Below are 18,310 nucleotides of genomic sequence, written 5' to 3'. Positions count from 1 at the left end.
ACAAGCACATTTTAAAAATTAAATAAATAAATAGAATTAGGGACAGAAAATAAGAAAAACAAGAGGCAGTGGGTCTGCACTGGTTTAAAAGCATTTTTTATTGAAATGCATTCTTTGCTCAATGCTTATTTGCTCAGCTATGAGCTTTCCGATAAGTAGATTGAAAGGTTCTCTAATTTCAGCATTGCCTTTTCCTTAAGTACCTCTCTCTACTAGAATATTATTGTACAGCATACTCAGTAAATCATAGCAGATATCCAGATTCCTCCTACTCTTACAGCAGCAGTGCATTAGAGCTATACGTTTTCTCTGATGTACTCCTTTGTTGGAAGCATATTAGTGTCTGAACTGTCTTTATCAGGATACTAGCCCTCTCTGTACTGATAGCAATAGACCTGGCAGACCTAAAAAGCATTGCCTGGAACTGTTTTATACTTCACTATACCTGGTCATTATGAAATTTGGAGAGGTATGAAAACTTGAAATACATGAAAGTGAAGACCGGTATATTTAGGGTTTAGAACAGGGGTTCTCAAACTGGGGGTCGCGAGGTTATTACCTCAGGGGTCGCAAGCTGTCAGCGTCCACCCCAAACCCCGCTTTGTTTCCAGCATTTATAATGGTGTTAAATATATTAAAAATATATGTAATATTAAAAGTGTTTTTAATTTATTAGGGGGGTCGCACTCAGAGGCTTGCTATGTGAAAGGGGTCACCAGTACAAAAGTTTGAGAACCACTGGTTGAGAACATGACAGTTCTTAGTGGAAGGCATGGAAATGTAGTGAAAAGGGCCTGATTTAACCTTGTCATGCCAGCTTCTGTTACAGGAGTGCTTTATATCTGGATATATATATATACACCGCTACCTCGATATAACGCAGTCCTCGGGAGGCAAAAAATCTTACCACGTTATAGGTGAAACCGTGTTATATCAAACTTGCTTTGATCCACCGGAGTGCGCAGCCCCGCCCCTCCCTCCCCCGGAGCACTGCTTTACCGCGTTATATCCGAATTCGTGTTATATCGGGTCGCGTTATATCGAGGTATCGGTGTATACACATAGTTAATAAATAAGATGCCAGTCAGGAATATGCAGCATAGTTCCAGGGGTTTGTAGGACAATAAAACTTCTGGTGTACACTGCAGATGGCTTCCTCTGGCAGACTTATGCATCAGTTCCTAGCATGGCCTCAGAAGTAAATCAGTTTTTAAGCCTTAAATACACTGTTGTGGCTGTCCAGAATCATTGACTCATTTCAGCAGTGGCTGTGAGCAACATTCCCTGCTGCGATGCAAATACATGGGTATACTGGTGAAAAGTGGAGCTTCCTCAGGGTCACATGGACAATCTGTTAAGTGGCTGGCTGTAAGACTGGAAAGAAAGCATGGTAATCGGAGTGGCAATATCAGCATAAATGCAAAACGCTGGTGGTGGAGAATGTTCTTGTTCTGCCAGGAGACCTGCAGTCAATTATTGCAATCCCTAAGTAGACACACATTTCTGCTAGGTGGCATGTCTGAAGCTACTGATTTATTGCGTACTCTGGCTAGCCTTCAGTCCATGGAGCCTTGACTGTACGTTATGCCTGATGTCTACTGGTGAAGCCCCATGAGCAGGAAAAAGTGCAAACAGTGCTTTTGACTTCTCCAGTGACCCTGCTGGTACAGTGGGTGCAAAGTTTGCACCTGCTACCCAAACAGGTTTGAATCAAGTCCAAAATGTGAAATGGCCAGCACTCTTTATAAGTAATGTATTTTAAAAGTACTTATGGTTCCTTCGGAGGTGATTTGGTATAAAATGGGGTTTTGGACTTAAAGTTTGCAAAAAAAGGAGGGGGAAATGATACCTGATTCCTCACTGTTATGCTCATTTTTTCACTTGTAAAGACACTGGAAACCACAGAGCCTTATCTGCACCAGAGCTCCTACCAGTTTGATTAGAAATGCAGCTGAACTGAGGGTACTATGCATGGGATTTTTCCCCTAAAATTCTCTAGTATAGAGAGGCCCTGGAGTGGCCAAGATTTCTACTTCTCTACAGGTAGGATAATGCCCCGACATTAGGGTTGCCAACTTTCTAATTGTATAAAACCGAACACCCTTGCCTGACCCTTCCGTGAGGCACTGCCCCTGCTCTGCCCCTTCTCCGAGGCCCCGCCCCCACTCATTCCATTCCCCCTCCCTCTGTCGCTTGCTCTTCCCCACCCTTCACTCACTCGTTTATTTTCACCAGGCTGGGGCAGGGGGTTGGAGTGTGGGAGGAGGTAAGGGCTTGGGCTGGGGGTGCAGGCCTGGGGTGGGGCCAGAAATGAGGGGTTCAGGGTGCAGCAGGAGGCTCTGGGCTGGGGCAGGGGGTTAGGGTGTTGGAGGGGGTGTGGGCTCTGGCTGGGGATGCGGGCTTGGGTGGGGCCAGGAATGAGGGGTTTGGGGTGCAGGAGGGATTCAGGGCTGGGACAGGGGGTCAGGTGCTAGAGGGGGCTGGGGCTGAGGGGTTTGGCGTATGGGAGGGGGCTCCAGGTTGGGGCAGAGGGTTGGGGTGCGGGCTTTGACTGGGGTCTGGGCTCTGGGGTGGGGCTGGGGGTTGGGGTGCAGGAGGGGGTTCCGACCTAGGGCAAGGGATTGGGGTGGGGAAATACAGAAAGACCTGGATTTTAACACACTGTTCCAGCCCCATTTCCTGCTAGACTGATGTTGAGCTAAGTTGCCTGGTCATTGTGGATGAGTCCAAATCGTGCTAAATTATTTTCAAAACCACAGTCAAGATTACAAAACTGAAATACATACAGACTAAGGGCTCCCTGCTCCCACTGGAGTTGAGGATGATCACTCAGTACCACATGGGATCTGGCCCTAAACTAGCTTCCTCCTAGCATAAAGTATAGTGGGATTTTTAATGTTTAACATGGCTTTACCTTCCACTGACCAGCCAACTGTGTTCAGAACCAGTTTAAGGGGAATTGTGGTAAACTGACCTAAAAGGCACTTGTTTAGTTTATAATCTCTTCTCTCATGAAAGATCAAACAGGGCCAAATCCTCTTGTGGTGTAAATCAGCATAGCTCCTTTGAAGTCGATGCCCATTTACATTAGAGCTTGACCATAGCCTTTGCTTAATTGTCTGGATGAAAAATGAGAGTGTGTTTCCTGTGAACCTTGAGTTAATCCCCTGGATTTTGTGCATATCAGGCTCAGAGTGGAAAAAAAAGTCCGTAAACATACAATAGGAATTAGAATGGGATAGGAATTTGTACTAAAAAGGCACGTGTACAAAGAACTGGAGCAATGGTTTGACCACTGAATGCAGCAAACGGATAGGGAGGTAATTTCCATATAATGTATTCCATCCTGATTAAGATGATGATGCCAGTGTAGATCTGGGACTTCAGTGCATGCCTTCACCTAGTGATGACTTCACATCTTTTATTTGCCTTATAGGGCAAATACTGCTTGTCTTACTTACAGTCCCATTGAAGTCATTGGCATAGGGTGAGCAAGATTTAGCCCTTTGTGAGCCATCAGTGATAGGTTAAATAAAGAAGAGTTTTGTGTAATGGTGAGGGAATAAGGCTTTGAATAGAAAAGGGGTAAATCATATACACCGGACCCTTGCTAGAACGCGGGATTTGGGATCCACGCGCGGTACCGCGTTATAGCGGGGACCACGTTAAAATGAATTGTAATTAAATTTGGGATCCATGGCCACGACTGCGTTATATGTGAATTTGTGCTATATAGATGCACGTTCTAGCGAGGGTCCGGTGTACTTCTTTCTGGGCAGTTTTGTGTGTGTGTGTGTGTGTGTGTGTAACTTGTTCCCCCCCCCTTAATGTCTTGAGCCCAGTTCTGTTTTAAATATTGTAACTTTTGTATAGTGTCCCAAATATCCAGTGATGGATACCATGGAAATTGGTAAATTGTTGATATCGAAGAACAAAACTGGTTAAAGAGCAACTGCAGAGATGTAAATATTTGGATAGAAAAATGACCGTTCTGTTAAATACTTCTTCAGTATTTGTTTTCAAAAGATCTTTCAGTGTTGTTTTAAACTGTTCAAATGGGATGACCAGTGTGACTACTCTTACATGGCGAATTTGAATATGTTTACTAATTTAGGAACCAAAAAGTCTATGTAGGACAGCTATATCAGATCAAACAAAGCGCGTAACAGTGCCTGTCCCATGATTTATTGTAAGACTCCTGCATGCTGCATCATGCAACAGGCATTTTAAACCTTCTGAAAGAAAAAAAAAAAAAATAAGAGCAAGATTTCAATCCTAGTATAACTAGTGCTTTGGAAATGTTTGCCATTAAATGATTCATTTTTTGTGTTTCTCTCTTACAGCATCAAGCTCTTGGCAGTGCAGGAGCTGTTCGATAGAGATGCTTTGGAAAAGGTATTTTTTTAACCTTTTATACAACAACAATAAAATGTATTCAAGCTCAAATCTTTTAATGTCAGCAGGGTTTCCAAACTTCATGTGAAATCAAACGGCATAAAACATAAACAAGTAGGACTTCTTTTCAGCTTCACAATACATAGAGTCAGAGGGACAACATTTGTTCCGGACTGATTGTATTCTCTAGAGGCTTTTGTATGTTATAGCAGGATTTGAAAAGAAATCTCTCTCTCTAATCTGTTTGTAGGAGCATTTCCAAAGTTAGGTGAAGTACATGGTTTGCAAAAAGAGTGAGGAAATGTCCAAAGAGGTCAGGAAGACCCTAATTCTGTGCTACATCCCTTTGGAGCCTGAGGGGCCTGGCCAGGGCAAAAGTGGCTTTATGCAGTGGTAGGAGCACTGATGTAGAGAGGGCTCCAACAATTTGGCTACTCAGAACAAGTCTACAAAACATGTGTTTAAGACAATGGCAGTTGCTGACATCCAGTCTACACTAGTGATCCCAACTGTGAAGCTGTTCTGGTGGCAATGAAAGAAAATTTGTAGCATAAATTTCCTATTGCAACAAGGCCAAGAATGTACCACAAACAGGCCACTTGAGATCTGAGTGAGCAGATTTAAGGAGCCATACACACCAGAGCCAGGCTTTTCATGTAAATCATAAATATCATGTATTTATAATCACTCCAGCTTCAGATCTTTCAAAAATACTAATCTATTCCATGGAGAACCAGACATCCTATTTGTTGTCCACTCAATTTGAAGCTGTATAGCCTGCCCTGCATTCATTTCATATGATCAATATTCTAGAACAGGGGTAGGCAACCTTTCAGAAGTGATATGCCGAGTCTTCATTTATTCACTCTAATTTAAGGTTTCGCGTGCCAGTAATACATTTTAACATTTTTAGAAGGTCCCTTTCTATAAGTCTATAATATATAACTAAACTATTGTTGTATGTAAAGTAAATAAGGTTTTTAAAATGTTTAAGAAGCTTCATTTAAAATTAAATTAAAATGCAGAGCCCCCCGGACTGGTGGCCAGGACCCGGGCAGTGTGAGTGCCGCCGAAAATCAGCTCGAGTGCTGCCTTTGGCGCGCGTGCCATAGGTTGCCTACCCCTGTTCTAGAAATACTAGGAGATATAGAATGAACATGTGTAGAGAACTACCTCAGTCCTGAACAACAGGAACACCCCTTGGTATTGCGTGCAGAGGGCCAGCACAAGTTGTGTCTGTGTCCTGAGCTTTGTTTTTGCATAGGGTGAGTTTCACAAAGGGCCTTAACCACGCCTCTTTAAGTCAATGGGAGTCATTTCATTGGCTTCAGTAGGCTAAGAGCAAGATTTTTGGCTAAGGGCATCAAATATCTGATCCTTCTTTCTTTTTATACACCCACCCACCCATTTTATATATATAACAAGCATATGATGTTGTTGTTGTTGTTGTTTCTGGTGGTGGATCTACTAGGGTCCTTCTTTGAGGGTCAATGGACTTTTAATTCCACATGTCTTTGGCAGACCTCTGTTTACCTTTTGGCAAAATGCCTCCTTAAACAAGACCTTGCAAGAAAGGGTGACCTCAGTGTGGTGTGACTGCCGGACAGGCCATTGTTTGTAGCTTTGCAGGAAGCTCTTCATAAAAGCTCAACATAAGAAAAATGATGTTTCTAAATTGAGCTCTGCGACTATTTTATATCTGCTTTGATACTATGCCAGGCTTAAAGAATTAAAAAGGCCAATTTATCCCCCTGGAAAATAACAGTGTTGTGTTATATACGTACAGGAACATTTTGCACTCCCCATCCTTCTTTTTTCAATTTTTTTTTTTAAGCACAGGTCACTAGAATAGTGATCTCCGTGCTATCTACTTAGAGTTCCTCTGTGGAATATGCAACTCATGTTGTCTTTTAAATTGCTATTTAATCCTATAGTGTTGTAGAAATAAAATACTAAATATCTTTTACTAATCCGTACACCTTAGATTTCTTGTATCTAAAGGTGCTTGGATGGTTTTTTTTAAGCTAGCTGAGTTTTTAACAAAGGTGTTTTTCCTTTAATACGTTTTCTGGCCTTTGTCATGTCATCTTACTGGGTATTCACTAATAATATATTTTCTTTAACTTCAGTAGCCTAATTTTTCATTTCTTGATACAGAATCCTGTGTTGATTTTTAAAAGAAGGGTGAGATATAATATACTTACAAAGGTTTTATGTGAACATCTGTGGAGGAGGAGGAGGAGAAGAAAGAGCTCCCCCTCAGTCCGACAGAGACCTGTGCACATGCTTAAGTTTGCACATGGTGGAGTAGTCCCACTGAAGGCAAAGTCCCATGGAAGTGTGTAAAGTTAAACATGTGCATAGGTCTTTGCAGAATCAAGGCCTAGATATGGGGAAACAACTGATCAGGCAATAACTATTAACAGGGTTTTGTGTCTTTTTTAAAAGTTTATCTGGATTTTGGGGAGATGCTCATGAAAGTGAGGGGCTGACAGCACTGCCTTGACTCACAGAGCGGGGGTAGGAGTTAGCAGTTTCTCAAGCTATGAACATAGCACCTCCTTGATGGTGGTAGAATCAAAACAGCCTGTGATAGCCTGATTCAGTATGTCAGTTTTTGACACACACTCCTTAAACACAAGAAAAAGAGCAAGATAAAGATCTAACTGTATATTTAAATTATTTACCTTTATATTTTGATTTTTCAAGAGCAAAAGTTGGTGGGTTTTTTTTTTGTTTTAAATCTCATCTTTAACTACTTATGTTCATTTACTTTTTGCATTTTCCACAGCTTGGACAATAAATAGATTGGCCAGTTTTACTTTCAGGTACTCATAGACTAGAACAATGCTGCAACATATGGGGCTTCGTACAGTGTGAAGAAATATTTGTTTTTTGTTTAAAAACAAACAAACCTGTTATTATTTAATTCTAATAATAATGGAAACATTTACATTGTTCTGAGGTTTTGTAGAAGTCTAATTTTAGAAACTGGCCAAATTTGGCCTGACAATGCCCTTTTAAGCCAAAAAATCTGCCACAAGGGTCTGCCCGACTTTTAAGGATTACTTAAGAACCCAGCCGGGAGGTGAAATTGTCTGGATTTAGCTAGAGCAAGTTGCTCTGGGCTAAGTATTGCAACCCTTACTCACACTAGGTAGCAGTTATTTCACTTGACTTCAATGGGACTGTTGACACAAGTAAGTGCTACTGAATGTGAGTGAGAATTGTAAAATTGGACTCTAGGAGGAATTTGGGCCATAGCCTGCTCCCATTGAAGTCAGTAGAAGAATTGTTGTTTTCAATGGAACAGGATTGGGTCATATAAGAAGAGTGAGTCCTTAACCAAGAATTTCCCCCAGTGAGCCCCTACTACAACTCAAATCCAGACACAGAGAGACTCTTAAGGCAAGCCCATTTGTTTTCCTTTTGGCCCCAGTCCATCAGAACACTTCGGCTCATGTCTAACTTTAAGCATGTAAGTAGTCTCACTGACTTAAGTAGAATTCACATGCTTAAAGTTAAGCATGTGCTTAAGTGCTTTACTGGATCCTTAGTAAGTTCTAGCTATAAGAAGCATTTTGTCATATCTTAAACCTCCAAGTCTGTCTGTTTCTCCCTTACTCAGCCTCAGCTTACCTCATCTGTCACAACAGTGCTGCTTATTTGGCAGTTTAAACTGTAGAACTCACAGTCCTTTGTTTGAAAAGCACTTCTATCTTTTGTCATACACAGGGACATATGGGGAAATCATGAGAAGATTGGGTGTGGTTGAAAGGATTTAACAACATGAATTTGTGATGGTTGCATTGCTCATGATTGGCAAAGATGCTTAGAGGATTTGAACTTTGGATGCAACCCTGGAGGAGATTGGTTAGCTGGCAGAGCACATATGAGCTGTTTAAAGGTACGCGATAAATCCAATGTATCACATAGCTCTCCAGTGTATCACATGGATATCACCACCACATAGGCATGGTGTGGGGGGGTGTACTATCTACCTTATCTAAATATTAAATATTACAAAAGTAATTGTATACAGTCCCTAATTAAAGATGAGAAACTCTTGGCCAGTTCACATTAAATAAATATAGGGAGAAAAAATATCCCCTCAAGGGAAATCTACGCCTTATAATTTAAGAAGAAATCTGTTTAGGTAGTCAGAAGATTGAACTGCAAAGCCAGCCAGGTGACATTCCAGCCCAGCTCCTGTTTTTATGTTCAAACCCATGAGCGTTTTGCTGTGCACAGCAAATACGCTAAAATTATTGTGCTGTGCTCATTGGTGCTCTGAAGTCAACAGAACACGCAGGAAGAAACCTCCCTGGAACTTTTCTACCTCTGTTTACAAAGCAAACAAACTTCACACACACATTCTCATGATGGTGAAAAGACTAACCTACCCCTCCAAAAACAAAGATGCCACTGGTTTAAAAAAAAAAAAAAAAAAAAAAAAAATCTGGGCCAGATCCTCAATTGGTGTAAATTAGCCCAGCTTCACACACCAGCTGGCCCTCTGGCCCTCTATGTGTTAACAATGAAGTGCTGGTATATTCTGTGTGTTAAAGATGCTTCAGAGCTCCATTTTCCCAGTAAGATATGTTTTGCCACACTCACTGCAATGCAGATCCACTTTATGCGGTTGACTGGAATAGTCAAATCCTGAAGCAGACACAGTTATGTGGATTGTATGGTAGTTCCAAGGCCATACAGAGGCCCTTGCATAGTTTTTAAATTTATTCCCCCCCCCCAAAAGAACATAATTTAGGGCATGTGTACGTTATGGGACTGATCTAAAGCCAACTGAAGTCAATGGAACTCCCATTAATTTCAGTGGACTTCAGTTCAGGATTTAAATTAGATGACATTGGCATGTGGTTGTCATCATCACTGGTGATTGCTATGTGTTTTGTTTTGTTTTTTAAAATCTCCTTTAAAAGCCTCTCTGGAGTTCAATAATATCAATTTTGATCCTTTTATTTTGGTAAAATCATAAGATTATTTCCAGTTCCGTATTGATATTTTGCCAAATATTTTCCCAGTTGGGTCTGAGATGTTAATGATGTTGGGGCCTTGATCCCATTTTTCATTGAGATTTTGTAAGCCTGCACTGTAGAATACTATACTTATTGTAGGCCATTCCTTCCCTAATTGTGTATTAGTAAGCTTGCCTATCTGCTGATATACTGGATTGTGTGATAAAGGACTCTGATATTTACACAGCAGATATGTCAGGGTTGCCAATTTCTTGTCAACTATTAGGAGTTTTACTTCTTAAGATAGTGTTGTCTGTTCAGTAGTCTTTTGAAAGTGTAAGGTCAACTGGAATGTATGGATGGGTTAGAAATGAATTGTCTAGCCTGGAATGAGTGATGTTCTTGAGCGGCTTACCCAGGCTGGGGTGAGAACTGGGTTAATGTACACTGGAGTTCTTACTAGAGTTAATATCCAGTGCACTTGATAGCTGGGTTAAGTAGAGGTATGTGTCTGTTCTCTAAATGTCAGCATCCTTTCTACTCTGACATTTTGTGTGGGGATGTGCATGGAAAGCTAAATGATAGAGATATTAATCTGGTAGGTCCTTTTCCTCCAGGCAGCCCTGTCTTCCCCCCTCTCTCCTCCCCAAATCATATGAAGGAGATAGGGCTGTTTCTTTTCCCATAAAAAGAACATAATTATCTTGTTTTAAAACATGTAGCATTTATCTGCATTGATGACAATCCCAAAATCCAAGTAATTCATAGGATATATGTTCATTATTAGCTATTTTCACCCTACTCAGCAGTGAGAAGAGTACTTCAGGTCACCTTTGTGCACTTCTGTTTGTATTGTGATGTGATCCAAATTTAAGTGGAACCAGGTTGAAAAGTGGGGCACACATCTTTTATGCCCCCTTCTTTGCCAGTGTGAAACAGTAGATGTTGGGATCGATATTTTGGACCCGCCCAGTAGGTGTGACCATTCCTGTTGATGCAGAATCCTGATACAGACCCACAGAGGAATCCGTGAAATACAGTGGGTGTGGTGTTGAGCAGGCAGGTTTATTTACTATAACACTAATGTCAACCGCATAGCAACTGATACTACATTCTGTTTGTTTGATAGAGATGCCTTTAAGTATTGGGTGCTGCATATTAGCATTGCCAGGTGTTCCAGGGAAAGATCCAGAGGACGGGAGAAAAGAGGCAACTCTGTTGCATTCCCCTTTGTAGCTGTACAATTATTATTGCAGTTTGCAGGGGATTTCAGGCACTTCTAACCTATTTTTAAAATGCTGAGTTGTGCAGTGCTGTCTCTGCAGTAGTGTTCTGTGGTCTGCTAAGTATACTGATAGGCAGAGATGTTTAACAAGAAACGATTTTCAGTGTTCTTGATTCAATACAGTATTTTCTTCTGACATTATCTGCACGTTCTTTGACAATCTCTGTTGAGTTATTAGAATGTCAGTTGGGGGTGAGGTTGTTTTTTTTTTTTTTTGGTCTACTTTTGAGTAGATTGAGACAGATCAGTGTTTAATCATGATTAAACACATTGTAATCACTGTGCTTTCTAAATCCCTTTCAGAGCAAAGCAGACTTTTTTTTTTTTTTTTTGTGAAAGGATATTAAGCAGAAAAGAGTTGTTCAGTGTTTGAAATACAGCTCATGTTTCCTGTTTGCATGTTTAAGTACAGGCACGTCAGTTCTTGTGTACATGAATACTCCAATATGTACGAGTCTGTGTATGCATGTTTATGTGCGTGTATGCATATATATGGTGGGACAAACAGAACCTGGTATAATCCTATCTACTGCCCTCATTGCGATAGCATCTGGCCACCTCACAATTATTAATGAATTTATCCTTACAGCATCCCAAAGGGGTAGGGAAGAATTATTATCCTAATTTTATAGATGAGGAATGGAGATGCACAGAGGTTAAATGACTTGCAAAAGGTCACCCTAGAAGTCTGGCTAGGTCAGGAATTGAATCCAGGTCTCCTGAGTCCAGTCCAGTGTTTTAACAACAGTTTTTTCCCTCATGGACGTAAGTTTTATTGACTCCAGCAGGAGGTGCCCCTGCTTAGACTAGGACTGAATTTAGTCCAGTACGGCATCTTCATGTGCATATTTTTGTGAACTGTTAATGGGAGTCCTGACTAATAAAGGCCACAGGACTGATGCGTTTGTCCCCCAACTCTGTAACTGATAAATAATAATATTTAATTAACACAAATCAAGGGTTGAGCCCTGGGTTAGTTAAGAAGTTGTAAATATTGACTGTGCTTAAAACTTGGCTTTTTTGTTAATCTGTTTTAACATATTTATGCTGTCTAGAGTGATACAGGGAGGCAGCATTGTCTAGTGGTTTGAAAATAGGAGGAGGTGCTAAAAGACCTGGGAGCCTAATTCTGACTCTGGCTCTGACTTACAATGTAACCTTTAACAGATCATTTTACCTCTCTGTTTGCTTCCCATTCTGTAATGTAGGGAGAATAATATTTAATGAGCCTATTTCACCAGGATATTGAGGCATAATCACTTAGTGTTGCTGAAAAGCTTTTAGATCGTTAGCTGGAGGGCACTATATAATTGAGAAGTATTATTTATTTATACTAGCACATGAATAACCATTGCCCTTTATGCCACAGTTAAAAGGTATTGAAGAAATGTTTGCTAGATAAAGTGTGCTGCTATTTTGTGTCGAGGACCTGAGGTGGGATTTTTTTCTCCTATAGGAGTCAAGGTGACCTCGGATAGTGCATTTCCCACATGTCAAAGGGAGAATGTACACCTCTACCTCGATATAACGCGACCCGATATAACACGAATTCGGATATAACGCGGTAAAGCAGTGCTCCGGGGGTCGAAGGGGGGGGCTGCGCAAGATTTTTTTGGCTCCTGAGGACAGCATCATGTTGAGGTAGAGGTGTACCTTTTAGAATACTACTAAAATTTAGCAAAAATTCTTACACATACTTAAACTTTTTAAAGTTATATAACAATTCCAGATGAGACTGTGTAACAGTGTGCTAGAAAAGACCCAAAGCCTCTACACACGTATTGAATTTATACTTGAATTATTTTCTCTCATGTAGTAAGATGCTATTCAGTGTGAGTAAAGAAATTATAATCTGACCCTTAAGCATCTGTATTTTCACATTTTACTTTCTCATTGTCAGTTTAGGCCTGGGGAAGAGAACATAAGACATTATGATCTACATTATCAACAAGGCTGCAGACAATTTCCTGAGTTTCATACTTAAACACTTCTTATATAAGTAAAACGCAAGAGCAGTGAGCCAGTGCAGGAGAGAAGTGTAAATCCAAAGTGCTGGAGAATGCTGAAGGCATTTCTGAATGGCGCCATACTTCAGCGGTCTTGCCAGCCTTTGTACTGAGAGAGAGTTTGCTTTGGATAAAACTTGTTGCCAAGTTCTGTTTGCCAGAAGCAATTGTCAAAGGCTCACCCTGCCCAAATTCGACTTATCTATAGGTTTGTTTTGTGAACATCTCTTGCTGAAGGAGATGGAACGGGCAAGGAGAGAATAGGCAACCTCAGTATTACCCCTACATAAGGTTGAAGGGCAGAAGATGCACAAAGGAATGTTAAGGAATGGAAACACAAAACTAAAATGCTTCTTGCTTAAGATCAGACTGGGCAGAGGGAAAGAAGAAGTGGGTTGTTTTATCCTGTCTGAGTGGGTACAGTGCTTAAACTTCCTGATTTTTTTTTTTTTTTTTAAATTGAGTGAATTTGATGCTCCTTTTAGCACTGTGTGGAAACAGGCAGATGCCTTACAAGCATCCACACAAAGCTCTTCTCAGCTCGCATACTCGTATTTGGATTCACAAGAGCAGAGAGTAGCTCCCGTTCAGAGTGGGGTAGTGTTTTTGTGAGACGTGTAGGATTACAACACTTTAAAACTGAAAGGCCAGGGAAACCTGTCAGAGTGGGTGGTGATGGTGGGTTGTTTACTGCAGTGTTTTGGCAGAGTGGAGGGGATCTGGGTTCAGTCCTTTCCCCTTCCCATCATATTGTTGCTTTCTAAATTCATCCTTAAAGCAGGTGGCAATCTAACTCCTTACCTGCTAATACGTAATTTAGGGTCTGTTCACCAGCACCATGGAGGCTACAGCTGACTGACCATAGCAGAAATGAGGAGCATGCACTGCAGGACTAGAGTAGTGCCCTGGTCCTACTGGAATTATTGTACTTGCTTTCTTGTTCTCACCTTGTTCTCCTCTTCCTGCCCTTCTCTATAGGTCCTTATACCACGCTCATCACCATAATATCTGAGCGCCTTCCAGTAGTGCATTAAGCAATGTGACTATACATCTGTCATGTGTTGTTTTTTCCTCTCATCCTCTCCCTAGATGTGCAGTGGATTAAATAATTTGGTAGAGTGCAGTGTTTTGGTTGTGTGGGTGGATTTAGTTCAGGGGAGGGCAAACTACGGCCCACGGGCCGGATACGGCCCATCAGGGCTTTCAATCTGGCCTGCGGGATTGCCAGCCCCATGGCGCAGCAGGGCTAAGGCAGGCTCCCTGCCTGCCCTGGCCTCGTGCCGCTCCCAGAAGCAGCCGGCACCATGTCCCTGTGGCCCCTAGGGGAGCGGGGTGCAGAGGACTCTGTGCGCTGCCCTTGCCTGCAGGCACCACCCCCCTGCAGTTCCCATTGGCCGGGAACGGGGAACTGCGGCCAATGGGAGCTTCAGGGATGGTACCCAAGGGGAGGGCAGCGTGTGGTGGAGCCGCCTGCCCCACCCCACCCCCAAGAGCCACTGCCAGACATGCTGGCTACTTCCAGGAGCGGCGCAGGAACAGGGCAGGCAGGGAGCCTGCTTTAGCCCCACTGCGCGCTGCTGCCACCCCGGAGCTGCTCGAGGTAGGCACTCCGCATCCCCTCCTGCACCCCAACCCCCTGCCCTGAGCTCCCTACTGCACCCCACACACCTCCTGCACCCCGACCCCCTTCCATGAACTTCCTCCTGCACCCACACCCCTCCTGCACCCCGACCCCTTGCCCTGAGCCCCTTCCTGCACACCGCATCCCCTCCCACACCCCCTCAACCCCCTGCCCCAGCCCTACATTCATGGTCCTGCATACAATTTCCCCACCCAGATATGGCCTTCGGACCAAAAGGTTTGCCTACCCCTGATTTAGTTTGTTAGCTTGTCTTATTTTTATATAAATATACTTATTGCTATGTATATGAGAGAAGAAATCTGCCTTGCACTTGGAGCAGAAATTGTTGAGGTTTGTGATGGTCCTCAGTTCTTTGTAGAATATTCCACAGTCTTGGACCAGCCCCAGAGAAGGTTCTGTCTCATGCACAGACAAGTTTTACTCTTATGGTTGAGAATTCCATTGTGCCAGAGGTGCGTAGTTGTCAACCATGATCTTCATCTCAGAGCTTTAGACAATATTTTAGATATCCCGGGCCCAGGTCATGAAACGCTTTGAAGATAATCAATTTCCATTTCCACTATTTTATCTTTTCATCTTGTAGGATCAAAGTGTTTTACATACTTAAACTAAAAGGCAAACTTTTTATTAGACTTCACCTACCATAGTAATGCAACCACCCCTTGGGTGAAACATAGCATCTGTCTGATAGCGTGAAAACCCAGATCCACAAAGGTGTTTATGTTGTTAGCTCCCATTGAATTAGGAGCCTAAATACCTCTAAGGGTCTGGGCCAAAATGAATAATAATTTGTCAAATTGAAATGACTGGGCAAATGTACAGTGGGGACTTAGAATGGAGCTAGTCACATTTTCTCCTTCTCATAACACAAGAACTAGGGGTTATCAAATTAAATTAATAGGCAGCAGGTTTAAAACAAACGAAAAGAAGTATTTTTTCACACAATGGACAGTCAGTCTGTGGAACTCTTTGCCAGAGGATGTTGTGAAGGCCAAGACTTAACAGGGTTCAAAAAAGAACTAGAAATTTCCTGGAGGATATGTCCATCAGTGGGTATTAGCCAGGATGGGCAGGGATGGTGTCCCTAGCCTCTGTTTGCTAGAAGCTGGAATGGGTGACAGGGGATGGATCACTTGATGATTCCCTGTTCTGTTCATTCCCTCTGTGGCACCTGGCATTGGCCACTGGGCTGGATGGACCTTTGGTCTGACCCAGTATGGCCACTCTTATGTTCTTGGTAATTTGACCAGGGCACAGATTCACAGCAACCCTACTCTTGCATTCAGAATTGGCACCTTTGCGGGCCCTTAGTTCCATGAATCATTGGTCCAATACTCATACAGAAGTGAGAATCCTCTCTTTTGAATCACCAGCACCACTTTGGAATGCTGACAGGATCACAGCGCATCCTCTTACTCTTCTCTCCTTCCTCCACCATTTCTCCCACTGCCATATCTTTTCCCTTCCCTTCCTATTCAGGGTGCAGGGTGATTTAAAGCTACCTGGGAACCATAAAGCTACCTGGGGACCTGCTTCTACCAGGAGACTTTATGGGGCCTGGCCAGCCCAGAGTTCAGAGTTGCTGCCTCATGTCTTTCAGGGCTTCTCAGTGGGAGTGGTTATCTCTTTCACCCCCCCCTGAGAACAGATGGTATGTAGTTAGCAACAGGGGGAAGCAATGCTGTACATCATGTGTTGGCATCTCTGTGCTCCATTGCAGGGATGTAGGCGGATAAGCTAGTATGGGCAGTTCAGGTAAAGTGACTGACAGTCCCCTGACATTCAATTATAATTGCTCCCTTTAAAAAGCTGTTGCAAATTTACCCTTTCCCACAGCTAGGGTGACCAGATAGCAAGTGTGAAAAATCGGGACGGGGGTAGGGGGTAATAGGAACCTATATAAGAAAAAGCCCCGATATCGGGACTGTCCCTATAAAATTGGGACATCTGGTCACCGTACCCACAGCACAGATGGGATGGTCCAAGAGGCACTGTGCGTTTAGGTGCTCCCCATCGGGTGGTGCAACTCCATGCCACACCTTTCTCTGACGTTTGTGCTAAGTGCATGATGAAGCCTATTATGAATGTAGTCTGGATTTGAGCTAAGCGTGCCACAGGTAAAATAAGCCCACAAAATTCCAGGTCAAGGAAGAACAAGAAACAGTGGAGATACACTTGCTGCTGACCATATAGTTTTTCTTCAGAGGTGGTAGAAATAGTATATGGAGTCCTTATTCTGTCCTTTTTGGCTGACCTTATTGGACAAGATAGTGGCAAAAGAGGTGAAGGCCAATAGCTCTAAGCCTAGTTTTAGATAGTCAGTTGTTGTTTTTTTTAATTTACATAGCAGCAGGAGCAGCATAATATCAAGCTAAATCAGCTTTTAGCTGTCTAAATGGATTAGTAATGCATTCACTCTGTATGGGGAGCCAGTGACCATTAGGACTGTTCAAACAGCATTTTGTGTGATTAAAGTACAGAAGGTCGGTTCTTAAATTAATCATTAGGGGGGAGGGCAACAGAGGGAGAAGACCGAAAACCCTGCCCTTTTCTTTTCCTCCTCATAAAAATGTACTAGCAACTGTCTTCTGTTCCAGCAAAGAATCATTGTCACATCAGGACTCTGCCTGAGGATTAAAGATGTGAAAAATATATATAATCAGAAAGGAGGGGATAATAATACTGTATGAAATTTGTGAGGGAAACTGGTTTTCTTGATCTATAGTGAAGTCTTTTGAAGCTAGTATATTAGAATATATTCTCCTGATAATAAGAACCCCAAAAGAAATAATGAAATATGATGAAATCTGTTTCCATGACATTATGAAGTATAACACAATGTATTGTAAAATGAGAAATCTATGGAGGAATGCAGAAAAGGGTAAACATTTGTGATGTGGGAGAAAACTGTTTATTTGTATATTTTTCCTTTTTAGAGCAACTTTCCTGAAATTGCTAAAATCAGATCAAAATGGTTTCCCGCTTCCCTCTAAGCTTTTTTCTTCTGTCTTTATTACTGTCACATTTTATGTGGCAGTATAATTTTATCCCAGCCCTGGAAACATGTCAGTACAATTTTAAAAAATCCTTCTTCAGATAAGTTTCTTTTTACAGCTCCTTTTTCCTTTCGGCTTGCTCAGCGCAGTGCTCATGGCAATGGGAAGGTAAATAGATTCAGGGGAGACCAGATCATGGCAAATCGATATAGCTTTATTATTTTTCTCTCACCATTGAACAGGAAACTAGTTCTTCTCTTTTTATCTTGTACTTCAGAGGGAATTTCTCCATTTGGCTTGCAAATTTAGGGGCCAGATTCTGATAATCTGACTGACCTTGAGTAGTCCTATTGATTCCTCGATGATTAAAGTACTACTGGAGGTGAGTAAGGGTATCAGAATCTAGCATTAAGGTCTTGATCCTGCTCCATTGAAGTAAATGGGAGTTTTGCAATTCTTTTCAGTGGCAGCAGGAACAAGCTATAAGTGCACAAGCTTGAGAGGGTGAGTGTCTTCCACTCCCATTGACTTCAGTTGCTCATCACATTGTAGGAACAAGCCTCAAAGGAATATCCCTGAACATTAAGTTCCCTTTAACATCTATTGCATACCACATGGTTTCATTGAGCAGTTTCAGAATAATAGTGGGAAATGGAGTGTACATATACCTTTGCTAAACATACAGTAGTTTGCTTTGTAGTAGGTTTGAATTTCTTTATATTTGAAGCTATGTCCAGGTTGGCACATTTGTAATAAGTTTTCTGAATATTCTGATGTGGTTTTATTGCTCTAACAATATCGCTAATAGGATCCCCCAAGCATTCACGTATTCTCTGGAAGAATGTGTACAAAGAAATACAAAGAGAGATATTGTACTATAGTTTCTCTGAAGGCTAAAACGATAGCAGATTAAACTTTCCCTCCCTTTCCAGAAACGACAAACTATTTAATTTTGAAGTCATCATGTTCTTGCTAAAGCCAAGTAAATGAGTGGACTGTTTTATAACTAT

At 42.0% G+C, this 18,310-nt stretch overlaps 1 protein-coding gene across 1 annotated transcript in view; it reads left to right on the top strand.

Moving 5' to 3' along the window:
* Positions 1-18,310, top strand: part of EEPD1 (endonuclease/exonuclease/phosphatase family domain containing 1) — an 86,362-nt gene that overhangs the window by 43,896 nt on the left and 24,156 nt on the right. The window contains exon 2 of the mRNA XM_065399447.1: positions 4,344-4,395. Within this exon, the coding sequence (XP_065255519.1) occupies positions 4,344-4,395 (52 nt within the window). The remainder of the gene's footprint in view (positions 1-4,343; positions 4,396-18,310) is intronic.

This window comes from Emys orbicularis, chromosome 2 (genome assembly GCF_028017835.1).
Source record: "Emys orbicularis isolate rEmyOrb1 chromosome 2, rEmyOrb1.hap1, whole genome shotgun sequence".
In the NCBI taxonomy this organism is placed as follows: Eukaryota; Metazoa; Chordata; order Testudines; family Emydidae; genus Emys; species Emys orbicularis.
Note: the sequence above shows the minus strand (reverse complement) of the source record. Positions and strands in the feature narration are given on the sequence as shown.